This window comes from Dryobates pubescens, chromosome 13, assembly GCF_014839835.1.
Source record: "Dryobates pubescens isolate bDryPub1 chromosome 13, bDryPub1.pri, whole genome shotgun sequence".
Taxonomy (NCBI): Eukaryota; Metazoa; Chordata; class Aves; order Piciformes; family Picidae; genus Dryobates; species Dryobates pubescens.
The window spans coordinates 5,532,750-5,549,910 of NC_071624.1; the positions used below are offsets into that span (position 1 = coordinate 5,532,750).

General features: G+C 45.9%; 1 protein-coding gene across 5 annotated transcripts in view; it reads left to right on the plus strand.

Moving 5' to 3' along the window:
• The first annotated feature begins 3,756 nt into the window (after nucleotides 1-3,756).
• Nucleotides 3,757-17,161, plus strand: part of INPP5D (inositol polyphosphate-5-phosphatase D) — a 59,126-nt gene continuing 45,721 nt past the window's right edge. For all 5 annotated transcript variants that reach the window (XM_009900994.2, XM_054166287.1, XM_054166288.1 and 2 more), the window contains exons 1-2: nucleotides 3,757-4,110; nucleotides 8,579-8,642. In XM_009900994.2, coding sequence (XP_009899296.2) covers nucleotides 3,977-4,110; nucleotides 8,579-8,642 — 198 coding nt within the window. In that variant the 5' untranslated portion in view covers nucleotides 3,757-3,976. The remainder of the gene's footprint in view (nucleotides 4,111-8,578; nucleotides 8,643-17,161) is intronic.

The following is a 17,161-nucleotide window of genomic DNA, read 5'->3' on the forward strand; positions in this document are numbered from 1 at the left end:
TACCTTCTTCAGAAGATGATCTGGCTCTGGTTAGGTGTGTTGCTTCTTGTAGTCTGTGTAAGGACTTGCTGGCAACTCTACCTTTCAGTTTTGCTGTCTTCTCATTTCAGCAAGGTCAAGGCATGCTTTGCTCTTGAGGTATTCCTTGCCCACTTCTGCAGTGGATTTGATGTTGTCTTGCTGAGTTCCTAGGCCACTCTGGCACTTCTGGCTAACTCAGCTTCTCTTTACTTAGTGTGCTGTATGTTCTTGCTTAGTTGCCCTTTTGCCTACAGTGCATTGAGAAACTGAAGTTTCTCCTGTGTACGAAAACATCATGTGCTCCAGCTGTTCCCTCTCCCTGGGCAGTGACTGTAGGACCCATCAGGACATCTCCACATTTGAGGATGGGGCAAGTGGCAGAAACAGCTTTTTACCTGTATTTAAACTGCAGGATCGGGACAGGTCTGAAGAGGGAGCTCCCAATTTATAGTCAGGAGGGGAAATACTTGCTAGGCTTTCTAATCCAAGTGCTAAGCTATCAGTCACACAGCGACTGCTCTGATCACTAACAGCCCAGCGTCCTGCAAGCACGGCTGCTGGTCTTGCAGAGCAATATTGGATGAGGTATGATACTGCTTGTCAAACACATAGCACTGCCATGTTTCCAGCAAGTTACAAAAGCACAGGTGCTGGGGGAAAGGGACCTAACCCAGCCACAAGCAGCATGAGAATGTCCAAGCTGGAAGGCTTTCCTATACAGACAGATTTTCAGCAGGTTTCTGAAGAGAACAGCCCCAGTTTTGGTGAGAGAGAGACTATTCTGAGGCTATGGTGTCATTTGAAAGAAGCCTTTATGCAACGAGTAGACAGTGGGAGTGACCAGAAATGAATGGGTATTAAGGGAGACACATCAGGGCAGATGGAGCTAGGAAAGCTTCCTCCGTGCCTCTGGAAAAATTTGGCTTTGTGAATCAGTCAGTTCTTGTTTGCTGCCTTCTGTGTTCTCTGTGTGTGCATGTGTAGAACAGCTCCAAGCAAAATATGTTTGTTTGCTCTGTTGGTGAAGAAAAATACCAGGTTTTCAGAGTGCTCTCAGTCTGCATCCCTGCTGGGGAACACCAGCAGGTCCCATAGGATTCTTTGTCTTGTCACTGCTCAGGTCTGTGACTCTGTTTGCTCAGTGTTCCCAACCTCGCCTTTTATTGTTGATGGCTTTCAGAGGGGGTGGGAGAAGGAGCTGTGATTTTTTTCTTACTCTCTAGGTTTGTTTCAGGGCACCTGGAAGCTGCAGGCACTAAGGGAGTGAAGAAATCTCCTGACCTTCACAAATACACCTGTAATTTGCCAAGCTTTTCCCAAGCAGCAGGTCAGTAATATGCTGGGCTGGAGTAGCACAGCTGGCTAGTACTTTGTGGGCATTACTCATGCTCTTCAGTTGCAGGACAGAGTATAAATGAACTTTTGTGTTCAATAGCCTGTTACTGATGCCTAATGAGAGAATGTTATATTTAGACTTCAGCAAAGCTAACTGCTGTCCTATAGACTTAACCTCCCTCATCAGCCATAGTACCAGATGTCTTTTTCTTCTTCTTTTTTCTTTTTTGTTTTCTTCTTCCCTATTATGTGAAAACATGTATTTGAGAACTTTGCATCTGGTCAGTGTTTGTGCTGATGCAATGCACACCCTGGGGTGCTGCTCTTGAATGATATTGCAGGCAGAATTTATCTACCTGTTCTGGACAGAGTGATGATTTCACAGCCATCTGGTACAATATTACCTGGACATCTGTGGCAAACCCAGTTGCTGACCATGAGAGCTGGCTATGTTAGGGGACTGGGATTTGCATTTTGCCCAGATGGAGCCATACTGTGCTGTACTCAGAGAAACCAGCTGGCACATCTTATAGCCACGATCATCACACGTATTTGGATCCCATGCCCTTGTTTATGTCTCCAAGTCAAGGAGTTGCATGTGGCTGGACAAGGGATTCACACTTTTGAAGGAAATAGCAGCAGCACTTTGCTTAAACCTGAAGCTGATGAATAGGAGTTAAGTGTTAAGTATACAGCTAATCAGCCTCAAATGTCTAACCAGGCTTATACTTCTCTGTTACCTTGTGTTAACTTGCAGTATGTCAGGAGAAGCTCTCCAAACCCAGTCCTATTCCAGAAAAACTCATGTTGTGCAGTAACTGTGTCCCCTCTGCATCCACTTACAGGTCCATTGCATGGATAGCACTGTGAGGTCAAGCAATGGTTTGACACTGAGCTGTTCTGCTCCCTGCTGTGGTACTGTAGGTATAAAAAATTCCCCCAAAGCTGGTACAGGTGATGCTAGCAGGACTCTCAAAGGAGCTGCACAGTTCTTTTGCCACATGCAGATACTCTTCTCAGTGGGGAGAATAGTATTTGTAACCATTCTGTAGCTTTCAAGGGCTTACAGTCACTATCCATGCAGAGCCACTTCGTGATATTCAGCATCTGACTCCATTTAGGCACCTGAATCCATAGGAGTTTGGCTTCTAAAGCCCTCTGTGGATGTGGGTGAAGCTGAAAGGCACGTCCAGCTGAGCTAATTTTGGTCTGTAGGCAGTGCTTGCTCAGCATGGACAGGAAACCCTGCACACTGCAGTTCTGCCTGTTTAGCAGGGTTCTATACTGGCCACATAATTTCAAAGTGCTGGTGCCCACGGTTTAATCTTACTGGCAGGGATTAAATTGGACCTTGCAGACAAGATGTCCAGAAAACTGAAAGGACCAGGAAGGCTGGCAAAGATGGGTGCTGGGCTGCACCGGTTCACTCTCCCTTTCCATACCCAGAAATCCTGGTCTGTGGCAGTTGAGTGACAGGCTTCTCTCTCCTGCCTTGCTGTCCATGCTGTGTACAGGGGCAGCTCTCCATACATGATCCATGTGATTCCAGCACTACTTCTGGCTCTGATAGGTGAGGGTTGCATAGGGCTAGCAATGGGTGGGCCTTTGCTGGGAACTCTGCCTCTGAGTCCCAGGCAGATCCCAGTTTAGCTGTTACTCTTACGTATAGCTGAAATGTGGGTGTGCCTTCACAGGCAGAGCGGCTGGAGGTACAGGATAAGCAATCAAGTTCGCGTGCAGGCTGTGTGCCTGTAGCAACGTCATTGTTTGCTGCAAACGCGCCCCTTATTGCTCTCCCTTGGAGATGCAGCACTAAGTGTGACACTCAGCACAGACAAGGGCCAGATGCGCAGACAAAAAAAATAGGAAGTGAAAGCTCCAGTTCTCCCCTCTTTGACGCAGGTTAGCAGACATGGCTTTGCTCCATCCCACCTTTGGGGATTTAAAGTAGGAAAGATCATAGAATCCATCTCACAGCAGCTGACAGGGAGATTTGGTCGCAAATCCACAGAATAAATCAGTCTCTAAGTCTGCTTTGGTGCATGAAAACATGCAGGGGTAGGGTTTTTTTTAGTTCTTTGAAATCTTCTCCTCACACCTAGCTTCATGTGAGGACTAGACAAAGCATGAATGTGACAGTTAGTGGTAAGGCTTCTGATGCATGGTGTGTTCCTAATCAGTTTGAGATTTATTTATTCCCCATGGAAACCTGTGGTGGGTAGGACAGACAGACAGGAAAAGATGGAAACTGAAAGGTTCTGGACAGCAGACCACCAAAGCCTGGGGGACTGAATCAGTGGGGCAGCAGAAGAGATCCCCAGATGAGGCTTTTTGATATGGAGTATTAGTATGTGAAGGGAGAGGGAAAGACATGGAACAAGGGCTGGCTAGTCACTTCAGCTGCAGCATGAAGAGGGAGAGCAGGGGCTGCAGGAACATGTCACACTCACTCTCTGAGCTGTTTGAGTTGAGGAAGTTGTCCGCGGCTGAGTTTCCTTTCCCTCTCTGCACTATTGAAACAGGAAGCTGGTGAGCTGAAGCTGCCTGATCGTTACACACAGAGACACAGGCAGCTCTGGCAGCTCCCCTGTTGGCATTCAGGTTTCCTCCAGCTCCAGCGATGGATCAGTGCTGGTACCACGGCAATATCACTCGTTCTAGAGCTGAAGACCTGCTCTCCAAAGTAGGGAAGGATGGCAGCTTCCTTGTGCGGGCCAGTGAGTCCATAGCTTCGGCGTATGCGCTCTGCGTGCTGTAAGTACAGCCTCGGCCTCGCGCCACACGCGGATACTTCTGTCCCCTCTCCTGCACGGTGCTACCCCCTGCATCCTCTCCAGCACAGAGGCAAACAGTCGCTGCACCCACTGGGAAGGTGCAGCCTACATCAGCGCATGGCTGGTTTCACCTGACTGGGCCACAGGGTAGGAAAAGGGTTGGAGCAGGGCCAGGCTGAGCAAACCCATGTCCTTGTTACTGCTGTACTGCTCATGCTCCTCCTGCCCCTGATTCAGAAAGAGAGAATGATCAAAGATACCGCAGCTGTTCTTGAGGGAAAACAACCTCTTGACCTCTTTGATCATGTTAACAACTTGGGCCAGGTATTTACATTTAATAGCCCAAGTACTGAGCTTGATAACCTCCTGGGCACTTTTCTTGCTCTAGTTCAGCGTGCACAACGCTGTGTCCCATTCAGTAAAAGCTCCTGGAACTGTGCATGAAACACCCAGCACAGTGGTGATTCTATCTGCATCATTAATGTAGCCCATGGGGTAAATATTTCATGTGGGAAATAGAGAGAGAAGTGCTGGAAGCCTTGCTGCCTTCCCAGCCCCCTGTTCAGGGCTGGGGATTTGGCTTTGCAAGGGGCAGGTGTTATTCCTGGAGACAAGAACACAGGGGCAAGAGGAGATTGAAGTCAGCAGGTGAAGTCTGAGGCCTTTGACTTTCATTACAGAGAGATAAGGTAGCTGCTGAGGTCATGAGAGCCTCTGTGGGACCCTGCTCTGCCTATCAGATTCTCTTTGCTGCCATTGTGGAGCAGATTAATGAAAAGTATTTCATCACTGCCCCACATTAAATTACAAGCAGGTTTCTCAGTGTAATTGCTTTCTGAAAGTATATTTCTTGCAGTAGTAAAGATGCTGCTGTTTATAACTCTCGTCGAACTGCTTGTCTCTGAGGTCAGGCTTCTGGTGACAGCACAGTGCTGCAGAGGATTCATTTGCAGGAAAGCGTGGGTCTGGGTCAACAAAGATGTTGGACTGTCAGAGGAGGTGGCTGGCTAATGGAGGTGTTCACTGGGTGCAGAAAGACACTGCCTGCTGAGATGTTTGTAATGACACAGGGAAGAGTTTTGTCTTTCTGGAAAGAGCAGAGCAAGAAGGGGGGCTGCAGAAGAACAGCCAGGACAAGCAGGAGGAAAGCAGGACAGACATGAAGAATGTGCTGAGGGTTCAAGTTGCAAGTCAAGGAACATTTTACTACAATAAACTGTTGCTTTTCATTGAGTGTTTTTAGTATGACCTCTTTGATTTGCCTTGTATCCAGCATGTACACAAATATTTGTGCAAAGCAGTGGTGGGGATTATATAGCAAGGGAAGGTGCTGTAACTAACATGCATTTGCAGAAGTTTTTCCATTGTCAATGTTTATGCAGCCAACTTTGAAAGCCTTTTGTGACTTGAGAGACATGGTGTCAGGAAATAGAAACAATATAATGACCAGGATTTTCTGAACCGGGAGCCAAAGGTTATGCTCTTAAATTCATTCTGTGGTGGCTAAACATGAATGGCTTGATTAAAGAAATGGGGAGCACCCAGCCTTGTCTGCCAAGAGCAGACGGATTTGTGGGACTGGCATTAATTACAGACTGGGAAATGTCACACTAACTTCTGCCAAAATACCTAATGAGCTTTCAGCTTGTGCTGGTTTGCAGTTAGTTTGCGAAGAGGAAGGGTTAAAGGTGGTGAATAAGTCTTTCCCTCTGAATGTCATCTTGACAAAATTGGCAGCTTTGCTTAAGCTGAAAACTTCCTCAGAGATGTATCAGCTTCAGCTGTGTCACTGACTGGCAGGGCTTTGGAGTTCTACAGTTACTTCTGTTTAAAAAACGGAGAGGCTGGAGACAAAGAATGAGAGAGAGGAATTGAAAGCCTGACTGCAAAAGGTTTTCACAGAAAAAGAATTATGTTGAAAGTGAGAAAGCATTATCTTTGTATAGATAAGGGGGGAAAAAGAAAATGAAATTTGCTTTGCAAAAAAGAAGTGTCATACTCTACAAAGCTCTAATATTTACTGGGCAGATCGAAGTCCATCAAAAGCACTTATTAGATCACAGATTGCAGTAGTGATTTTCTTAAAGAGCTGCTTTAGGAAAATAGGGTTTGTATAAACAGAGACAGTTATGGGAGGTGTATTTGTACTTTTAAGAGTGCCTCCCCTCCTTTTCTGAAACTTAAGCTGTGCAGCAGAGTGCTGAGCCAGTCAGCAAATGCAAGGGGAACGCTCCTCCCCTTGCACTGCTGTCCTCGGCTCTACTGGTCACACTACCCCATAAAAGGCAAGAAGCGATACCATTTCCCTCCTCCTTTCTCTGTGCGTGGGTCATTTGATCTACCAGTTATTGACAAGAAACGGGCCCTTGGAGGGGAATGCCTGAATCCTGAAATAAAAAAGAGCCTCCTTAGCTTTCACAGCATGTAGCACCTGAAATGATACCGTTCCTCCAGGGCATCTTCTGTTGGTTGTTGTGTGTGAATGGCTGTAGGATTAACCATACTTCTGGGAAGCTAGCTGCAGCTTTGGGATCCCTCTGAAGGACACTGCCTGTGAGATGCCATTTCCAACCTCCTGGGCAGCGGGGGGGGGGGAGGGCACTTCGCACCGTGCCTAGCATGACAGTCCTGTTTAGGATGTCCAGGCACTTCCAATATGCACATCTGTCCCTGTTTCTAAAGCCATGTAAAGCAGGAGAGGAAAAGGAAAACACAAGCCTTGTCTCCTTTCCTCCTCTGGTTGGTTGAGAGATGACAAAGTTCTTGGTGATGTATTTAAGCTGAAGCTGATGCTATGTTTACCCCTCACAGAGCCTGAACAGTGGTTGAACAATTCTGAATTCAACCCAGTTTTTAGGGAGGACCTGGAATATGACAGTAAGTGGAACCGTATAACTGGATAGTCAGGCTGCTGAGGAGAGGAAGCCTAAGGGTGGAAATGGAATAGGAGTCGCAGTCATCCGCGTTCACATGCACTAAATTAGGCGACTGTTAAAGAGAATCCCTGCTTTTGATCCTAGGAAGTGCTTCTCCCTGCTTTTGTCTTTCCCAGCAGTCCTTCTGTCCTTGCTGTTCCAGTGATCTTACCTGTCCTCAGTTTAAACCTCTTTACAATAATTATCACAGCAGCCTCAGACAGCCTGTGTGATGGGGCACTTCCTATGAAGGTAACAAGGAGAGTGCTTTTGTAATGCAAGAGCCATTGAGCTGGTTTATCAGTTTCATAGTCTACACGCACATGAATTTTCTCTCATCACCTCCCTGAGCAGTTCTGCTTAGCCTTCTGCATATCAGCCAGAGGAAATGGTGAAAGAGAACTGTATTGACAGATAAAACTAAAACCCATACTCTTCCTTGTGGTGTATATTCAACTGGTGTTAACTGCCCTGGACATAGTGAAATTAGCAGTGTTGTAGCAATCCAAAGCAGTTGGGAAGCATGTCTTTGACTTCCAGCTCTGTACCAGATCCTCAGATGTGTGAATGAATAGGTGCCTGTGACATGGTCTGACATTGTTGAATGAGGTAGTACTGAGCTCTTGTAGCAGATCTAATTCTTCCATGTTCTTTCTGTTAATGACATCAAAAGATACAGGTTCATGACAAAATCCTCCAAACATCTTCATCTGTGATTTATGAATAATTTCATGTCCAATTGCTCTTTGTGACTCCTCATGTATGGATGCCGAAAATCCTGGAGGTGTCTCTTTCTCCTGTGTGGAGTTATTCTGAGAGACATGTGATGAATAGACTCACAGCATGTATTTAAAAGAGATGAAGATGTTTCACTCATCTGCCTTATCTCTCTAGCTGCTGGGCCGACCTCAGCCCACATTTCATGACAAATTCCACAGGTAATGTTATGGCTGGATCTACAGATGCACATGTACAATATGCATCCACAACAAACAGCAAGATGGTGTTTCAGGCAATTGTTTAAGATTTGTGCACAGAAATATGCCTAGCAATCAGCTGTCTTACTGTGAATTAGGTGAAATTTATACACACACACGCACGTATTTTCTTCAAATTTATTCCCCAATGAAAGTCAATACATCTACTAGCCCCTCTCTCTACTCATTCATTGCTGATTTTGGCCCTGTGTCATTGGGATGTCTGATCTTTCATTCCTTCCTGAGATGCCCACTCTACTGACAGCTAGAGCCATTTGGCATTTTCTTTCTTTCTGGCCAGAAGTTGAGTTGAATAACTCTCTCCGAGGCTGATGCTGATACTGCTTACTGCAGTGATATCTGCAAACGTGCCTCAGTGACCAGGAACACATCAGGTTTGTGTTACTTCACAGACTCCTGGGAAAGAAAGAAAGAGAAACATTTAAAACCCTTGTGCATGAACCCATCTTGGGATCTTCCAATACCTTTTCTCACTTGGACAGGTGGGATTCCCTTCTGGAGATGGTTTAAGCATATCTCCTCTGCTCTGTTTCAGGTACCGGAATTGTGTTTATACCTACCGAATTCTGCCTGACAAAGAAAATAAGCTAATTGTCCAGGTAAGCCATGCCATGTACCACTTGAGCCCACAACAATGCACCTAAGACCACTCACCACATTTTTTTTTAATTTTTTTTTTAATGTAGTTTTAACAGCAAGAGAAAAAGGATATAAGGAGTAAAACGAATGCCCCTGGCCAGCATAGTGTTAGTTTCCAGTCCACTGCTATGGAGATTTTTGTCTCCGGTCCACTACAATGGTCACCAACACACTGTTTAAACATATGTGCCTTCAATAGTGGCACTGCCTTGTGCCCACCTCAGCCCATGGAATACCTTTTCCTCTGAAGCCAGCTTCTTATCGTGGATCTTTTCAATCCAAATTTGCAGTACAATTTACCTACACATAGAAGATGCAAACTGTGTTGTGTTCTCAGGATACAGAAAGCACCAGGATTGAGGGCAGGAGTTTGGTTAGATGGTGTTGGGTGATAGGTTGGGCTCGATGATCTTGAAGGTCTTTTCCAACCTGGTTTATTCTATTCTATTCTATTCTATTCTATTCTATTCTATTCTGTTCTGTTCTGTTCTGTTCTGTTCTGTTCTAATTCTGCTTTAGGATCCTGAATGAGCTACTTCCCCTTCCTGTACCACATCTCAACCCTTGTTTTCTCAATATAGATAATGAAACTTACTAGGAGACAGTGGGGACTCTAGCCTAGCCATCTTCTTAGCACAGCCAGTGCTGCATGGGTGTTCCCACTAAAATGAAATGGAAATGCCTCAGCCTGCCCTGCTGTTCAGAGTGGGTCTGCATTCATTCCTTCTTATTTCAAATGACAATTAACTTCCCACCATGTCCATGTGCAGCTCACATGCAACATGCTACTTCTGCGTTTCCTGATGTGCTTTAGGGGCATCAGTTTTCCTTAGAGATCTGCACCAAAGAGGCAGCATATTTGAAACTAGACTGATGAGGTTAGTGAGAACAGTTGAGTGTTGGCAGCTTTCTTTCAGCTATGGGCTGTTGAGAGAATAGTGGATTGTGTGTTCTGAGTGCATACACCCAGCCTGGATCCCTCAAGAGCCACTTTTGGATGGCTCAGGCTGTTCTTAGGAGCCGCACTCAGAAGCAACTGCACAGGCACAGCTGTACTGCTCCCAAGGCTAATTCTAGGCTTTTGGCCGCTGTGCTCCAGCAAAATGTGTGCCCAGGGCCAACCAGCAGCAGCAGCACCATGTCCCAGTTGGCCTCAACAGCTGCACCCGGTTTACCCAGAGCCTTTGAGGTACCTCTGCCTTGCTTGCCACAGCACTCCTGTTTCTGAGGGGGAACTGCCAGCAGGACACTATGCCAGACTTGACATGGGTCTGCAGGCGTTACTGTGGCATGTTACCAAAGCTTCCAGAGCACTGGGCACACCATGCAGAGAAACCTGTGCAGGCTCTGCAGGCTGCTTAGGTGGGACCATCTGGAACAAGTAACCTGCTGTTCTGATGTGTCTCCACACAGCACACCACAGGCTGGCTCCTTGTAGTAACACTCAGTTTCCCTCTATCATCTGATAAATCTTAGCCTTACCATCCTAAATGTGCTTTGGCATATTGTTCTGGTATGATGACGTGTTGTGATGGTAATGCAGGCATCCAAAAGGTCATAGGGTGTCAGCTGCTCGCTGTCTGGCTTGTATCTGGCTCGTTGTGCCAGATGGTTCACAAGTGAAGCACCTCAGGCAGGGAGAATGTTGGGAGACCTGAAGCCCAGGCATTGGGTACAACTATCCAAGCCCCACAGCAGCTCTGTGGCAGTGCCAGGATGGGGCCTGGCACTGCTAATGTTGTCCTTGCTCTTTGTGCTGGCACCATGATGAGGAAGGGAACTTGTGGAACCCCAGCTCTGAATGAGTTTGGGCTATGAGTTTGGCAGCTGCTGTCTTCTAAAAGACAAGCAAAGAAATTATCATAGGTTGGCTTTTCATCCGAGGAAGAAGAGGAAAGGCCAGAGGTCACCTGCAAAGGCAAGCTACACACTTTGCTCTTAGGTGCCCTGGTTGTCCATCAGCACCCTGGGGAAACCCTTGGCCCCCTCTTCGTATCCAGCTGCCCTGCTGGCATGTTAGTGCTGCTGAACATGCAGCCTGGGCTGCAGGTGTTTCTAGAAGGGCACTGATGCCACGTGTTACAGGAAGGTTCAAAATCTGATTTCAGAGCAACATGCCTGTGTGCAGGTAGCTCTGCAGAGAGTGCTGGGCTGCCCACTGCTCCCAGGACCCACCAGCTACTGGGGCTGTAATTGTTTCTTCTGTGACAAAGAGCCCATTTTGATGTACAACTATTCCATCTATCCACTGATCATGGCACTGCAGCCATGAGAAATCAGTATTTCCCTCTGCTGTAGCAATGGGCAGTTCTCATGCTGAATGAAGGGTTATGAACAAGTAGAAGGCATGACTGATGTCCATCAGCTCAGACTTTCCCCACCACATACACTTTCACCTCCTCACCTTCTAGTTCTCTGTAAAGAACTCTGCAGGGTATTATTTACAAATAAGAAGGTCCTCAGCCTCTCTCGGGGGGCATGGTCTCTTGTCCCTAGTGATAGAGCAAGAAGAAATGGCCTAAATTTGTGCCAGGGGAGAGTTAGATTGGATATTAGGGAAAATTTCTTTACTCAAAGAGTGGTCAGGCATTGGAATGGGCTGCCCATGGAGGTGGTAGAATCAACATCCCTACAGGTGTTAAAAAAATATGTAGACGTGGCATTTCAGAACACGATTCAGTGGGCACAGTAGTGTTGAACTGCCAGCTGAGGATCTTAAAGATCTTTTCCAGCTTTAATGATTCTATGATTATTAGACTACTGCTAGATCCAGACAGTGTTACTAGGACTCCATGGGATCTTTCTGCATGAAATCTTTTGAAATCTACTAGACCTCTTAAGGAAGCATGATCTACTAGAAGTACACCTGTACTGATTTGTAAAACTCTTTTGAGATCTGTGTTGCGATTGTGAAGGATCTTTCTTCTTTTTGTGTTGTGGGAAGCAGAGGGACTGTGATGGAATACCTTTGCATGCTGGATTGTCAGGAGCTGTAGTCTGGGTATCAAGAGTAGGCCAAATAAAGTATGTTGTTAAGTCATGATTTGAAGGCACAACACGTCCCATTTTGTGCTGCTTTATTGCAGTTCCATGGGAGAGGCAGAAGAAGGGGGCTGGCCTCTTCTGGCAAGAGAGAGATGCAGTGAGAGTTGTAGCTGAGGCTCAGAGCAAAACAGTCTCATGTTGTTGGCTGCTTTTCTTGGTACTTTGTTCCAGCTGGGCCATACTTTCTGCCTCCTTGTCTGACGTTTGGATAAAACCAAAACTATTTCATGTGTGTTAAAAGATTGGATGTCAAAGCTGTTAAATAGGAAGGACTCTGGACATATTTAAAGAAACCTACTAATCCCATGGACTTAGAACAAATGTTAATACAGCCATCAATGGATGCTTCTCATTTCTGGGTTTATAAAAAAACCCCGACAAACCAAATGAAAAAAAACCAGAACCAAAACACCATAGGAAAGATTCAATATGAAATCCTGAGGTTAGTCTGTATCAGTTACAAATGTGGGCCCTGGTTTTGTAGTGTTTTGCCTGCAGAGTGCTCCTTTCTGGAGCTAACAAAGTTGTCTTCCTGCTCAGCACTGGGCTGTTGTCTCTCAGGCTTTTTCCATGATGACAGAAGGTTTAGAAGATATGTAATGTCACAGCTACATACACAGCAATTGTGACATAACAGTTGCTACACTTTCTTTTTTGAGTCTTGGAGAGCAGTGGGACAATACTTAGTGTCATTTTTTTCCATGGTTAAATTAATTCAAGTGCAGGTGGCAGAAAGGGAGGTGCATATTTTTGCATTTGGAGGTGTGTATTTTTTGCATTCAGAGGTGCATAGTTTTGCATCCAGGCTGAACAAAACAATATTTGCATATATCTTTCCAGCATTTTGTGGCATGCTGTGTGATCTGCTGTTTGGTTTCTGCAACCACTCTGCAGCACAGAATCATAGAATTGTTTCAGCTGGAAAGGACCTTTCAGGTCATTGGGTCCCAACCAGTATCTAACTCTACCAAGTCTGGGCTTAAACCATGTCCCTCACACCACAGCTCTGCCTCTTTGAAACACCTCCAGGGATAGGGGTTCAACCAGCTCCATGAGGAGTCTGTTCCAGTTTTTGAGAAACCTTTTAGGGAAGACATTTATTCTAATATCCAACCTAAATCTCCTCTTGGTGCAACTTGAGGCCATTTCCTCATTCTGTCACTTGTTACTAGGGAGAAGATACCAACCCCCACCTCACCTCAACGTCCTTTCAGGTAGTTGTAGAGAGCAAGAGGATCATCTTTCATCCTTTTCTCCAAAATAAACAACCCCTGTTCCATCAGCCATGTTTCACAAGACCTTCTCCAGATCCTTCAGCAGCTTCATTGCTCTTCTCTGGACCTGCTCTAGCACCTCAGTGTCTTTCTCATAGCGAGGGCCCAAAAACTGAACCCAGCACTCAAGGTGTGGCCTCACCAGTGCCAAGTCCCTTCTAGTCAGGGACTGCTGATTTTTTTTTTTCCCTTCCATTACTCGAGACATCAAAATATAGGCAAAGAAATCCTTGCTTTGGATGAACCAAACTTGCATCCTGCTGATGAAGATGTATTCAAAGAAGGGGGAATAGGAGTAACAAAACCCCCTTGAAACACAAGATCTGTAAGAGTGACATAGGGGAGCTCCTGCCTCTCTGTTGGGAAGTCACAGCTAGGGTTCATAACTTTCTTCTGTGTGAAAACAAATCTGAATTTTCCATGGCTCAGATAGTGAGGCATAATTTACATAGAGTTGTTGAAAATCTGGGGAGTAGCTGAGTATAATCATGTTTGTGTAGAGTGGAGGAGCAGCAAAGGGATCATTTGCAATCACAAGAACAAACTAAACTCTTATTGCCTCACTGTTAAGAGTATAACCTGCCTCATGGGTGAAGATGCTTGAAAGAGGTGGTGAGAAGGAAGAAGATACTAGTGTTGGCTGGTCAGTGAATATGGACTGGTACAGGGTAGTGTGGTGCCATCACTAAATTCATCAAACATCATGGCAATCTCTGTGGAGTTTGATCTCTCAGTTTCTGGCTCATCTCAAAGAGAAGCTCGCGGTGTCTGTTATCTGATGGCTGTTTGGCAATCTAGCTAAAGTGCAATCAGTCATTTCTCAGTGGCATTTCTAGATTGCATCTTCATTTATGCTCATAGACTATCAGATAATACTTTGTGGGGTGTTAGCAGGATCAAGCACCTACCTCAGCCACTCTGTGTGAGGGCTGGAGGAAGCTATCCTGATGGGCAGACGCCAACATTGCGCAAACTGGACTGTCATGGAAGACGCCCTTCATAAAAGCAACTCACAGAGAATCAGCCTAGTAGTTAGGGGAGCAGCTCTGGCTCCTTGCTAAAGGTGGAGTCTTAAGAAACTTAGGGAAGGCTTTTGGGAGCTTTAGTGTCATGGACAGATCTTTCAATGTTGTGCTGTATCCTTCTGTGCTGTGTGGCACATTCTGGCCTCTGAGTTTGAGGAAGGTGCACACTCCCAGTACTTTCCCAGGGGCATGACCTGATGCTTTAGGTCAGTCATGTAACGTTCCCATTCTGTGGCCCAAAACTTGAACTAGACATGTATGTCCCCCCTCTCAGGGCTCAGGCCTCATCTGACCACTGCTGCTTCTTTCTGGCGAGAGTGCTCTTTCCATCTCCTTGTCAGCCTGGTTTGTTCTTTCTTGTGTTACCCTAAAGTTCACTCTCTCGTTTGTGCTCTCTCACTTGCTTCAAGTTGTGGACCTACCTTGAAATGTTGCGGGCTGCCAAAATGGAGGCTCCAGCCACCCACAGTGCCTTGAATGGTCTTTTGGCTGCCTTGCAAGACTGGGCAGGAATAGAGCTTGACTTTAACAGGAGTAGGAGCTGCTTTACATTTTCAAGCAAGACTGGGCAGGAATAGAGCTTGACTTTAACAGGAGTAGGAGCTGCTTTACATTTTCAAGCAAGACTGGGCAGGAATAGAGCTTGACTTACAGGAGTAGGAGCTGCTTTACATTTTCAAGCAAGACTGGGCAGGAATAGAGCTTGACTTACAGGAGTAGGAGCTGCTTTACATTTTCAAGCAAGCTGAAAAATTTTAAAGAATGCATTCAGGTGAAATGTTTCACTTTGATTCTTAGCTTTTCAGGAGTTATCACAGTGTGGCCAGGGTGTTGATGAAAACTGTTGTTTCAAATGGAAAAAGTGGATCATCCTTTTGAGAAAGTCCAGATAAGCAAGTTTCAACTTTTCACCTTTTTTTTTTTTTTAGATTGATGAGTGAGAGGGGAGTTGAATGAAGTCTGTGCCTTGTACAGCACATGCTCCAACCTCCTAACCCCTTTCCTTTTTTCTCTTTCTTTTTAATTTTTTGTCAGTTTCTGTGGACTATACCTTGATGTGAGGGGACATCTATTTTTCATGCTGTTTATGAGACTGTCTCACAGTGTGGAAAACATTAGAATTTTTTTTGAGCTGCTGCCTGTCTTTTTCTTTCCACTTCACCTTCCTGTGCTGTCCGACTCGCCTGGCTTCTTGACAGAAAGCAGCCATGTGCTCTGCTCCGTGGGTAAATGTGAGACATGCTCATTTTGCAGCTCTAGTGCCAGATCATTATTTCAGTGAGCATGAGCATTGCTTGCTTTTGTGCTGGGGGCTTTTAAATAGCTGCAAGGGCTTTAAAAAAGATTACTTCTATTTATACGTACTGCATGTTGCAAAGGGAGGGTCTAACTCTATTAACTTGTAGGGTTTGCTAAGCTGGGTGAAAACTGGAGATGCCCTGGCAGCACTGTTTTACAGTGACTGATCATCCTTTCTTTTTTCTTTTTTTTTTTTTTCTGGTAATTTTTTCTGGTCTGATGCAAGGCTGTGTGCAACAGGAAACAAATGGTGAGATGTGAGCAGTTAGAAAGCAGGCCAGCAGCTGTGACTCACTGTATCAACTGACACTGAAGCTGTAGGTTACCAGTGTACTCAGCACTGGCTCCCAGAAGGTAGGAGAGCTGATCAATACTGCATGTGGGGGTTCCCGCTGAAAACTCTCCTGCTCCAGCACACTTCCAGAAGTGCATTGTTGGAGGAACATCTAGGTTGGTACTCTGCATATGGGTTGGACAATGTGATCTCCAGAGGCTGATTCCAACCCCTATGATTCTATCGCTGATTATGTGGGTTGGCTAAATATGCCAGAATGACCAAAATCCTCTGTCCTGGGATGTGCAGGACATACAATGAGAAGACTGCCCATTGACATCAGCCAGTTGACAGGGTTGTCCCTGCCTCTAGGCAGAACTTGTTCTGACTTCTGTTTATGAGTGCTCCAGGGTGGAGCTCAATGTGAAAGCTTCATCCGGCACACTAACCTGGTCTCAGAGCGCAGACATACTGCTGCCCATCCTGTCGCTGTGAGCTGACAAGGGCATGAGTTTAGGTCAGTTCCTGCATTTCTGGTGCCACTGCTGTTGTTACCAAGGTCAGAGGCAGCATCTGGCTGTGGCATGTGTCCTTTGTGAGCCTTTTACAGAGAGATGCAAAGTTTTTGTTGTTCTCTTTGACACTGGACTGGAATCCCAATTTGTTGTGCTGCTGACACGTGTTGCTAAGAAAAGTTTTCCTGTAGTAAGGATTTTGTGATTTGCCTTGGATTTTGCTAATCTATCTATATCTGATCAAAACCTTTCTACTGAGAATTTACACTTAGAATCATAGAATGGTCTGGGTTCGAAGGGACCTCTGAAGGTCATCTAGTCCAATCTCCTCTGCAGTAAGCAGGGGCATCCTCAGTGAGATCAGGCTGCCCAGAGCCCTGTCAAGCCTCACTTTAAACATCTCCAGGGATGGGGCCCCAACCATCTCCCTGGGCAACGCATTCCAGTGTTCCACCACCCTCGTAGTAAAGAACCTATTTCTAACATCCAATCTAAATCTGTTCTTTTCTTGTTTGAATCCATTGCCCCTTGTCTTATCACTGCAGGCCTTTGCAAACAGTGTCTTTCCGTCCTCCCAGGTCCCCTTCAGGTACTGTAAGGCTGCTGTTACGTCTCCCTGGAGGCTCCTCTTCTCCAGGCTGAACAACCCCAGCTCCCTCAGCCTGTTCTCATAGCAGAGGTGCTCCAAGCCCCTGATCACTTTCATGGCACTCCTCTGAACCCTCTCCAACAGGTCCATGTTCTTCCTATATTGAGGGCTCCAGACCTGGACACAGTACTCCAGGTGAGGTCTCACCAGAGCAGAGTAAAGCATCAGAATCACCTCTCTGGATCTCCTGGCAACACATCTTTTGATGCAGCCCAGGATGTGATTTGCCTTCTGGGTTGTAAGCACACTGTCTGCTCATGTCCAGCTTCTTGTCCATCAGCATCCCCACTTGATCTGGCTTCAGTGAGAAAGAATACAAAGCAAAATCTTTTGGGAGACACTCACCTATTCACAACATTGCAGCCACTTACAGCTTTTGTCACACATCTGTGTAAGGG